Raw genomic sequence first — 11,144 nt, forward strand, 5'->3', positions numbered from 1 at the left:
AGGCTGCGGCGCGGGATATCCGCGGAGGTTCCCAAGGGGTGAAGGCCGGGGACGAACGATGTGCTACTCCCCGGGGTGGCTCTGTGGCGACGGCGCTCTCAAGCGCCCTCGTCCATGGCGTCCTCGCGGTCGAAGTCGGGCCAGGCGTCGAAGGGGTCGGCGTCCGCGAGGGGGTCCGGCTCGTCCGCGCCGCCGAGCGCGCGCCGCTGCCACGCCTGCTGCTTCATCCACTCCCGCGTCGTCAGGAGGCACGCGTCGAGCGCGGCCTCGAGCTTTTCCTTGCGCAGGTCGATGCCGATGAAGACGATCTCCTGGCGGCGGTCGCCCACGGCCTCCACGGGGTCGAGGTCCTCGGGGTCGACGTCGCGCTCCTCGTCCGGGTAGTCGAGGAGGATCGCCGCGCGCTCGTCGGCATCCTCGGGCCAGGCCTCCGGCGGCGCCGTGCAGTACCACTTGGCCTCGGTGCCCAGGCGCCCGACGCACCCCGCCTGGCTCCACTCGCCGACGTGGTCGTTGCGCGTGGCGAGCCAGACGAAGCCCTTGGACCGCAGGATCGTCCCGAACCGCCTCGCGTTGGCGACGGCGCGCGCCCGCCTCGCCTCGAGCGTCGCCGCGTCCTGCGCCGCCGTCGCCGGCGCCGCGGCGTCGTCGTCGTCGTCGTCGTCGTCCGCGTAGGAGAGCTCGTAGAACACGAAGTGGCTGCTGAGGAAGTCGTGGAGCCGGCCCGGGTGGAAGGGCGTCCGCCGCTTGTACACGAAGTTCTGGAAGCCGATGCCGCTCAGCGACGTGTCCGCCTTGCTCTCGGCGACGCCGTCGCCGCCCGCGCGCAGGCTCGCGAGCCAGCCGGAGCTCTCGCCCGTCGCCTCGGCGTCGAAGCGGCCGGTCAGCAGCAGGTCGGCCACGGGCGCGTCCGACTGCGTCGTCGCCAGGACGCGCGCGCGCGGGTTGAGCCGCCGCACGGCCGTCTCCGCGGCCGCGAGCCGCCCGGCGCCCGCGAGGTCCGCCTTGTTCAGCAACACGACGTCCGCGAACTCGACCTGGCTCACGAGGAGGTCGACGACGTTCTCGCCGAGCCCCCCGGCGTCGCAGTCGTCGTCGGGCCCGTGGCCGTGGCCCGCGTGGTCGCCGCCGCCCAGCGTCGCCACGGACCCGAAGTTCTCCGCGAAGGACGCCGCGTCGACGACGGTGACCATCGCGTCGAGCCGCGCGAGCGCGCCGAGCTCCGCGTCGTCCGCGAAGGCGTCGGCGACGTTCGCGGGGTCGGACACGCCCGTCGACTCGACGACGAGCACGTCGAAGCGGCGCTTCGTCGCGTCGGCCTCGTCCTTGAGCGCCGCGAGCTCGCGCACCTCCCGGAGCAGGTCGTCGCGCCGCGTGCAGCAGATGCAGCCGTTCGTGAGCTCGACGAGCGCCTCGTCGGCGCGCACGAGCCGCGACTCCTTGATGAGCTTCTCGTCGAGGTTGACGGCGCCGACGTCGTTGACGAGCACGGCGACGCGCACGCGCTCGCGGTTCGTGAGGATGTGCTTGAGGAGCGTGGTCTTGCCCGCGCCGAGGAAGCCCGAGAGCACGGTGACCGGCAGGCGGTCGTCGCGCGCGAGCTCCATCTGTGCCATGCGCTGCTGTCAGGCTGCTGTCGCGCGGCTGGCGGACTGGTAGCAGTGGTAGGCTGTGCTGACGAGTGAGCACAATCGCCCGCGACCGTTAACTTAACTTGTGACCGGTCAGTTTGAGTGAAGTTTGGCAGGCTGGGCAACGTCGCCGCGCTTAATAACGTCGCCGCGCGCCGCTTCGCCATTAACTCGCCGGTTTGATGGGTGTGTGTATGCAGGATGCTGCGCTGGCAGCGCGTGGGCTCCAGAAGTCCGTAGCCTGCGTCGGGACGCGCGCGCGGTCCCCCGGGTGAGTTGGTACCATTGTGGTAGGGGTGGCGCCGGCGCTACGTCGTATGCGTGCAACAGCCGGCGGTATGATATGAGAAATCCACATTCCGCGGCGACGTCGGAGAGAGTGTGTGCGCCCCGCGTTGATCACCTGGATCTTGAGCACGACGTCGCTCTGGCGTACTAACCATCATGATGCCAGTCACCGTGACGGTGATCCACGTAGGCCGGGCTGGCCCTGGCGCCCGCCTGCGAAGAGGCGATGCTCTGCGGCGCTGAGATCATCGCGGTATTGTTGGACGCGGGCGCGTCGCCGAACCAGCGCGTACAAACGGAAACCGGCAGAATGACACGGCCCGCCGGCGGCCCGGGTGTGTTTCAAAAGTTGGCCGCAGTGTGGATTAGTCGGAGAAGCGGCGGATCGCAGCCTGAGCGGAGCGGCACTGAGCGGAGCCGGGCGACGCGCGCAAATGAGGAGGTCGATGCCGACGGGTCCCGCGGCGCGCCGCCGCCGCCGCCGGGGACCTGCCTACGGGTCGAGAACGCGCGCGGAGCGCGCGCGGCGTCAACATCGGCATGTCGGCAACACCGCGACGGCAGGCCGATCAGGAGATCAGCTCTCCGAAGCGACAAGCATCGCTCGTCGGCAGTGCTAGCACTAGCAGCCATGTCCGGTCGCGGCATCGCCATTGCCTCTGCGGGGCGCGGCCTCGGCCGCGGCTTCGGCGGCCGGGGCAAGGGCAAGGGCTCGCCCGGCGGCGCGAAGCGGCCCCACTCCGGCGGCGGCAAGGGCAAGGGCGGCGGCCACCGGTCCAAGTTCCCGCGGCGCGAGGCGACGCCCGGCGAGAAGCTCGCGCGGGAGATCGTCGCCTGTTGCCGCGGCAACGACTTCGCGGCGGCGGCGGCTAAATACCGCGCGGCCAAGGCGGAGTCCGCGGACTTCCGCCCCGAGGCCCAGGCCTGCCAGTCGCTCCTCGCGCTCTGCTCCGGCGTCGCGCGGCGCGAGCGCGACGCGCCCAAGGGCACGCCCTGGAGCGAGGGCCTCGCGGCCGCGGCCGCGCCCGCGGCGGCCGGCGGCGACGCGGCGGACGAGGCGGCCGGCGGCGACGCGGCGGACGAGGCCGCCGCCGACGGCGCCGCCGGCGGCGCCGCGGCCGCCGACGACGGCGACGCCGCCGACGACGGCGACGCGGCCGCCGACGGCGCGCCGCCGACGGACAGCGGCGCGAAGCGCGCGTTCGCGTTCGAGCTCTTCGACGACATGCGGGCCGCGGGCATGGAGCTCGGCGAGGCGACGTTCACCATGCTCGTGCGCGTCTGCGCCGTCGACGACGCGCCCGCCGAGGCCGAGGGCGTCCTCGCGAAGATGAAGGCCCGGAACCTCAAGCTCAAGCTCCGGACGTTCAGCCCGCTCCTCAAGCTCCGGTGCCGCCGCGGCGAGCTCGCCGAGGCGCTGGCCGTCGCCGCCGAGTGCCGCGACAAGGGCATCGAGCTCAGCGAGGCCGAGCACGTCGCGCTCGTCGACTGCCGCGCGGGCCGCCTCGAGGCCGGCGGCGACGCGGCCTCGCTGCCCGGCGCGTCCGTGCTCGACGACCTCGCCGCGGACTGCCACGCGCCGAGCCGCGCCGCCTGGCCCGCCTGCCGGCGCTACTGCGCGGCGCTCGGCCTCACGGCCTGCGCCGAGGAATCGGCCGTGTCCGGCGACGGCGCGTGCGCGGTCACCGGCGCGAAGCTCCGGTCGCTCGACCTCTCGGAGGCCGAGCGGGCCCTCCTCCTGGAGCAGATCGAGGGCCTCGTGCCCGCCGTGGACGCCAAGTTCGAGGGCCAGTCCAGCGCGCAGGAGCTCGAGCGGCTCGCGGGCCGGCGGATGGCGCAGTGGCGGACGTTCAAGGCGTGGCTCGCCAAGGCGGGCGCGCCCTACGACTGCATCATCGACGGCGCCAACGTCGGCTACCACGGCGCGAACTACGCCGGCGCGCCCGACGCCGTCGACTTCCGCCAGGTCGACGCGGTGCTCCGGAAGTGCATCGACGGCGGCCGCCGCGCGCTCGTCGTGCTCCACGCGCGCCACCTCCAGGACGACCGCCTCCCGGCGAGCGCGAGGCCCGTGCTCCACGCCTGGCGCCGGTCCAAGAGCCTCTACTCCTGCGCGCTGCGGAACAACGACGACTGGTACTGGCTCTACGCCGCCGTCGCCGCGGGCCCCGGGTCGCTCCTCGTGTCCAACGACGAGATGCGCGACCACCACTTCGGCATGCTCTCGGCGCGCGCGTTCCTCGTGTGGAAGGAGCGCCACCTCGCCAAGTTCGAGCTCGGCGGCTGGCGCCGCGACGGCGGCCGCGACGTCACGATCCACGACCCGCCGCCGTTCTCCGTCCGCGCGCAGCGCAACGACCCGGGCGAGGCGCTCGCGCGCTGGCACCTGCCCGCGCTGCCGCCGCCGCCGGCGGCGGCGCCGGCGGCGGGCAAGTACGGGCCCGCCGACAAGCCGCGCGGCCGCGACGCCGCCAAGTCCACGGTCGTCGTCCACCGGCCGAAGCTCGACGCCGTCAAGTGGCTCGTCTGCTCCAAGCCCTAGGCACCCCCGCGTTACCATCGCGCCGCTAGTCGAAGCGGAGCGCCGCCGCGGCGGCGGCGTCCCGGGCCGCGAGCGCCGCGGGGCCCATGGGCGGCGTCTTCGCGATGCACAGGCCCCGCGTCGCCGCGGGCTCGTTGGCGAAGACCTCGGCGTACATGGCCGGGGCCGCGTTCGCGACCCAGGCGTCGCCCTCCGCCGCGAGCACGTCGGCCATGGCTTCGTAGGCGGCCCGGCGGTAGGCCCAGGCCTCGCCCGCGGCCCAGACGTCCGCGCCGCCGACGGGCGACGGCAGCGCCTTCGTTGCGGCGCCCTCGACCTGCTCGAGCCAGTCCGCCAGGCTCAGCGCGAGGAAGTCGAGCCACTCGGCGCGGTCCCGCAGGGGCATGGCGAAGCCGCCGAGCTCCGCGCGCGCGGCGAACGCCGGCGCGGCGCCGGCCGGCGGCGGCGCGAGCGCCGTCGCGTCGACGGTCTCGCGGTCGACCATGCAGAAGATCCACGCGAGCCGCTCGGCGCGGGCCCCGATGAGGCCCGCGACGTCGCCCCGCTGGTCGAGGGGCAGCGCGTAGCCCTGGAAGCCCTCGGTGCCGTAGATCGAGTGAAACAGCGCCGCGTTGGTGACGTGCTCCGGCGCGCCCCAGGCGCGCAGGACACTCTGGACGCCAACGAGGTGGTCGTCGAAGGCCTCCTCGCCGTTGTGCTTGAGGGCCGCGGGCACGCGCTTGCGCATCTCGCCGTGGAGCGTCGCGTCGGACCGGCGCCAGGCGTCGCGGGCCGCGGCCGGCGCGTCGTCCAGGTTCCGGTACCTGGCGACGGCGTAGGCGCCGGCGGAGGACCGGCGCGCGCCCGCGGCGGCGAAACACCGGGCGAGCAGGCCTGAACGCGCGATCATACTGCGCTCGTGATTGAGCGCTCGACACACGGCACTTACCCTGCTCCTTGACCTTTTATTAAAGGCAGCCCCAAGGGCAGGCCAAGACAGCAGCCAGCCGCCGGGGGCCGAGCCAGCCAGCCAGCCAGGGACGTCCAGTCCACGAAACGACCCCTCGCTACAACCTCTACAACGCGCGCCTACGGCGCGCCGCGCCGTCCTGGGGCGGCTGCAGCGACCGGCTGGCCGCCGGCCACGCGCGTCGGCGCTCGCGCTTCCGTCACCCCCGGCGGGCCACTCCGGGCGCCTAACTAGATTTTGACATGATTCCCGCGCGAAAATCGCAAGATTTGCACATGCAACGTCTACATTGAAGAAATGGGTGGCTGCCAGCGACCGAGCCAGCCAGCCAGCCAACATTTACCTTGCGGTCTGCCAAACCGGCTCCCGGTTGAGGATTGTTAAATAGACTGGCCCTAGGCAGCCCGGCCTTCGCCGCGTTCCTGGTCATGTCCGCGCTCGACGCGCCGCCGCCCGCAGCCGCGCCGGCGCCGAGCGCGCCGAAGCACCCGGACCTGCGCGCCGCCATGGCCCGCGTCGAGCTGCGCAACGAGGCGTCGGCGTCGCCGTCCGACGCCGCGCTCGAGGAGCCGCGCCGCGTCTACGAGGCCATCTTCGGCCGCTGGCCGGCGACGCACGGCAAGATCATCTCGAAGCGCGAGCGCGACGCCCGGGGCATGAACGCGTCGAGCCTCGTCTACGGCGAGATCAACTTCGCCTCCTCCGGGGCCGCGAAGGGGCGCGACGTTCCCGACTTCGGAGGCTCCGATCTCGGCCGGCGTCCGCTCGCGTCGGCCGACGTTTGGACGAGCGGTCGTCCCTCGGAACGGTCTCGAAGCGTGGATGTGTTTCCCGTAACGCGCGCGCGCGGAACACTCACGTTGAAGCGACGTTGAATCACTCTTGTGCTGCCCAGGCCTCGTTCGGCGCGGCGCTCCTGAAGATCAAGGCCGTCTACGGGCGGCCGGGCGTCGGCGCGTCCGGCGACGGTGGCGTCATGCAGGCGCCCGGGTCCGGCGTCTTCTACGACCTGGGCAGCGGCGCGGGCAAGCCCGCCGTCGCCGCGGCGACGCTCTTCGAGTTCGAGGCGTGCCGGGGCGTCGAGTACCTCGGCGGCCTCGTCCGGGCGTCGCGCGACGCCAAGGCGGCCTACGAGGAGGTGGGCGTGCCCCTCCTCGCGTCCCTCGGCCGGACGGGGCCCGCCGTCGACTTCTACGAGGCGGACGTCACGGACCTCGGCGCCCACGACTGGTCGGGCGGCGACGTCGTCTTCGCCAACTCGACGTGCTTCGACGACGGCATGCTGGCCGCCGTCGCGCGCCGGGCCGCGCGGCTCAAGCGGGGCGCCTTCTTCATCACCTTCACGAAGAAGCTCCCGAGCGACCACTTCGAGGTCCGCGAGAGCGAGCTCCACCAGATGAGCTGGGGCGGCGCGACGGTGTTCATCCAGCAGAAGGTCACGGACCCGGCCGACGAGAGCGACCCGCCGGGCGAGGCGCCCGTGAGCGCGGCCTGGGGGCGGAAGCCCTCCGTCCGGAGCCTCCTCCTCTCCAAGGAGTGACGCGCGCGGTAAAGCCGATCGAGGGAGCGGCGCCGCGCCAGGGGGCCGCGGCGCGGCACGGGCATCGAAGCACGGCATCGGCGCCGCCACACGCTGCAGTAGGGGCGGACGGTGAAGCTCGGACAGAAGATAATTACCCCAAAAAATCGCCTGGGGTCTCTGTTCACGCCTGAGACGCGTAGGTCGACTTCCCGGGGGGGTACACCCAAGATTTTTGGCTCGATCGACGTTGGGCCGGGCCCCATGGAACATATAAAAGAAAACGCGGGTGTACCCCCCACGATTTTCAACATTTTCCAGCCTTGAACGAAATGGGATTCGTCCAGCCCCATAGGAAAAAAAACGAGGCTTCGCGAAGCCATAACTTTACGAAATCCGGATCGATTTCCACGAACCCAGACTCTTTGATTATCAGTTAGATGCCCTCTATCCATCGCACTGGGCGGCGCCGCCAAATTCGACGATCTACAATCGGCCGATTTTCAGTGTCCCCCCCTGCAGAGAGCCGCTCTGCGAGCGACGCCCAGCCGTCGGCCGCCCCGCCGAGAGCCACTGCGCGGACGCGGGCGCCGGCGCGCACCACGAAGCGGCTCGCCTGCGGCGCGCTCGGCGTCGGATCGAGCGCCGGCGACGTCGTGGAGATGAGCGTGCCCGAGATCACGCGCGACGTGGCCCTGGGCCAGTACGGCGCCATCGACTGGCCGAGCTTCGGCCGCGTGGGCATCCTGAGCGCCGCGGACGTGGCGGCGCTCAAGGCCGCGGAGGACGCGCCCCTGGACTACAGCCTGGGCGACGGCGCGGCCGCGCGCGCGTACGTCGCCGCGCTCCTCGCCGTCGTCGGCCGCTGCGGCGACGTCGCCGCGCGTCAGTACGCGCTGACGCGCGTCGAGGACGTGCTCCTCGCCGAGGACTGCGGGTCCCTCGCGGACCGCGTGGCCCACTTTGTGTGCGACGGGGCCCTCGACGCCGCGCCGTTCCTCTGCGCGCTCGAGCGCGCGGACGACGCCTACTGCGCGCGCGTCGCCGCGTCGTCGCTCGCGACGCTGCTCACGGTCGTCGAGGACGCCGACGGCGACGCCTTCGTGGCCTGGCTCTGCGAGCAGCTCGCGAGCTCGCGCGGCGAGCGGAGCCACGTCCGCGCGGCCGTGCCCGCGCTGACGATCCTGCTCCGCGTCGCGCGCGCGCGCACGGCCTTCGCGGCCCACGGCGGCGTCGGCTACGTGACCAAGCTGCTCAAGAAGCCGGGGCACGACAGCGCGAACGCGCAGCTCCTCTACGAGCTCACGTTCTGCCTCTGGGCGCTGTCGTTCGGCGGCGGCGACGTGTCGGCCGACTTCCTCCAGTGCGGGTCCGTGGCCGTGCTCTGCGACCAGGTCTGCGCCGCGCCGCGGGAGAAGGTCGTGCGCGTGTCCCTCGCGACGCTGCGGAATTTGGCCGACGCCGCAAAGGACGGCGAGCCGGGCGACGGCGACGCCGGCGGCGCGGCCGCCGCGATGATCAAGTGCGGCCTCGTCAAGACGCTCAAGCTGCTCAAGGACAAGAAGTGGGCGGACCCGGACGTCGCCGACGACGTCGATGCGCTCCACAAGCGCCTCCTGGCCAACTACCGCGAGCTCACGACGCTCGAGCGCTACGCGGCCGAGGTCCGGTCCGGCGATTTGGCGTGGGGCCTCGTGCACACGGACAAGTTCTGGCGCGAGAACGCGCGGGCCGCCGAGGCCGACGACTTCGCGCTCATCAAGCTCCTCGTCCAGCTCCTCGACGGCGACCGCGACCCGACGGTCGTGTCCATCGCGTGCTACGACGTCGGCGAGTTCGTCCGCTTCTACCCGAACGGCAAGGCCGTCGTCAAGCACCTCGGCGCCAAGGACAAGATCATGGCGCTCATCGACCACGAGGACCCGGAGATCCAGCGCCACGCGCTCCAGTGCGTCTCCAAGATCCTCGTCACGAACTGGGAGTTCTGCAACTAGGCGCGCCCGCCGGGTCGCGCGCCGCGCGCCGCGCGGGCCCCGCGCGCCCCGCTTCGACCCGTCGTGCGGCGCGCCTTCTAGGACGCGGGCTCCGTCGCGGCCGGCGCGGCCGGGCCCGGGGTCGTCCACGGACTGGTCGGTCGTGTGCGAGGTGTGCGAGAGCCTTGCGAGGCGAAGTGCGAGGCGCATTGCGCAAGGCTTGCGCACGGAGGCAGGCCCTGCAGGCTGCACAGCGCAACACCGGGGCCGCAGATCGCATCGCAGCCCCCGCCGGGCTAAAAACTAAAAAAAGCAACTCGACCGATTCCTCGAAAAAGCAACTCAAACAATCAGGCTGCGAGCAGCCCTTTTGCAGCGTCGATGGACGAAGTTCTCGTCTTCTCCAGCCCGTAGCTCGACGCAGGCGCAGAGTTGCGCAACGATCCCCGCGGCTGCGAGGACCGGAACCCTGTCGCGGACACATTCCCCGCGGGATGTCACTCCCGAGGATTGCGTCGCATCGCGCGCGGGGCGTCCCAAGGGGTCGGAAGAGGGTTTTCGGCGTCCCCCGCACCCTTTTCGACCGTGTTCGAGCGCACGGAGCATCGGGAATCGTTCGTCTATGTACCGCGGGCGTCCCATTTGATCCGCTCGGCCATCGACGTCGAAAACATCGACCGCCAACTCGCGCATAGAAACGTGGCGCGGCAGCCCGAGCGGCCCCCACGTCCAGAAACGCGGTCTGGGCCGACACCACCGCCCGAGCCCCGTCCCCAGTATGTGTCCGGTGGGATCGAGTACATCTCCAGCGGTGGAGGGCCACCCCGCGGTGCCGATCTCGGCCGTTTCGTCGTCCCCATGGAGGCCCGGAACGCCGACTTCACGGCGTCGGCCGCTGCAGTAGGAAATGTGCTGAATCCGCCTCAATGGCCCGAAGAACCCGTCCCACGCAATCACCTACTGCAGAGAGACACCTTCACCACTGCGGACTCGGCCACGCTCGGAGCGCGTCCATCGCGTGTAATTGCTTCAATAATCGCAACGATGCAGCTCCTGAGGTGTTGCTTTTGATAGTTTTTAGCCCGGCGGGCGCCAACTGATCGCAGCTCGAGTCAAAGCCATCCGAAGAGTGGGCATAGCTGTTGTCGCGACTGCCGCTGCTCGCACCCGACGCCTTGCGACCGACTAGGAGACGGCGCGCGCCCGCGTCCTGCGCGCCGCTGCGCAAACGATTTCAAACTTCGACTCGAACGGTCGCCGGCCTCCGACTTTCGACTCAAAGTTTGAGTCCACTTGCGGCGAGCGCGCGCGAGGCTACCGACGCCCGCACACCTCGCCGTCGTGACCAGAACGAGCATCGCGCGCGCGACGACACGTTCCACGCTCGAACGGGCATCGCGCGCGCGACGACACGTCCCGCGCTCCCGGTGCGTCACGCGCGCCGATCCGCAGGCGGCGCGCCCGACATGTCGGCGTTCCCGTTCTCCGGGACCGCGTCGGACCTGCTGAAGATGTACGGCGTCCAGCCCCCCGAGCGGCAGGCGCAGACGTCGCTCGACAAGGCCCAGGCCGCGAAGCGGAAGATGGCCGCCTGCGAGCGCGCGGACTGCACGAAGACGAAGTGCAGCGGCGTCAAGTGCAAGACGACCGCGTCGAAGAAGCAGCCCATGAAGAAGGCCGCCAAGAAGGCGAGATAGGCGCGGCGGAGAGACCAGGCCTCTCCCTAACCATACGTGTCTGTGGGGCGGCGCGCGCGCGCTCGGGGAGGAATGTCGACGCGCGCGGCCCGGGGCGCGCGCGCCGCGAATCGCACACGCCGCGTCGACGGCGCGCGCACCCGCACCACGGGCTCGGCGGGATGCCGGGACCAGCTTTCGCGCTGATCGAGTCTTCAACGACGCATTCAAGAAGGGAAGAGAGCGGTGTCAGTATGCGCGCCACCACAGCCTGCATCTATGGCCTCTTGGTCGCTTTCGCGCAGGCGCTGCGCGCGCCGGCGCCCGGCGCGTCGGTGCGCCTCGGCGCGCGCCGCAGCGCGCCGCGTTTCGGCGCGCGCCGCGTCGCCCTCGGCGCCTACGCGGCGCCGGCGCCGGAGCTGGCCCTGCCCGGCGACACGCTCGAGACGCTGCCGGGCCACGTGGCCGCCGCGGGCGGCTGCGCGGCCCTGACCCTGGCCTGCGTGGCGCGCGGACGCCGCGATGCTCCCCGCGGGCGCCGCGGCCGCGTCGCTCGCGTTCGGGCT

The 11,144-nt window shown here is 71.8% G+C and overlaps 4 protein-coding genes across 4 annotated transcripts; 3 read left to right on the plus strand and 1 right to left on the minus strand.

Moving 5' to 3' along the window:
• Window positions 1-98: 98 nt before the first annotated feature.
• Window positions 99-1,607, minus strand: CWP1 (hypothetical protein; the record flags this gene model as incomplete). Its single annotated transcript, XM_009034264.1, has 2 exons — window positions 99-567; window positions 691-1,607. The coding sequence occupies 2 exons, from the start codon at window positions 1,605-1,607 to the stop codon at window positions 99-101; spliced, it is 1,386 nt and encodes a 461-aa protein (XP_009032512.1).
• Window positions 1,608-2,550: 943 nt separating this feature from the next.
• Window positions 2,551-4,461, plus strand: AURANDRAFT_60968 (hypothetical protein; the record flags this gene model as incomplete). Its single annotated transcript, XM_009034239.1, has 1 exon — window positions 2,551-4,461. One exon carries the CDS (start codon window positions 2,551-2,553, stop codon window positions 4,459-4,461), a length of 1,911 nt encoding a protein of 636 aa, XP_009032487.1.
• A 1,377-nt stretch (window positions 4,462-5,838) lies between these two features.
• AURANDRAFT_60969 (hypothetical protein) lies at window positions 5,839-6,950 on the plus strand (the record flags this gene model as incomplete). Its single annotated transcript, XM_009034240.1, has 2 exons — window positions 5,839-6,135; window positions 6,306-6,950. The coding sequence occupies 2 exons, from the start codon at window positions 5,839-5,841 to the stop codon at window positions 6,948-6,950; spliced, it is 942 nt and encodes a 313-aa protein (XP_009032488.1).
• Window positions 6,951-8,566: 1,616 nt separating this feature from the next.
• Window positions 8,567-8,911, plus strand: AURANDRAFT_16821 (hypothetical protein; the record flags this gene model as incomplete). Its single annotated transcript, XM_009034241.1, has 1 exon — window positions 8,567-8,911. A coding segment is annotated over one exon (345 nt), but the record flags the coding sequence as incomplete, so codon positions are not given.
• Between the last annotated feature and the right edge of the window lie 2,233 nt (window positions 8,912-11,144).

Source organism: Aureococcus anophagefferens (genome assembly GCF_000186865.1).
Source record: "Aureococcus anophagefferens unplaced genomic scaffold AURANscaffold_1, whole genome shotgun sequence".
In the NCBI taxonomy this organism is placed as follows: Eukaryota; class Pelagophyceae; order Pelagomonadales; family Pelagomonadaceae; genus Aureococcus; species Aureococcus anophagefferens.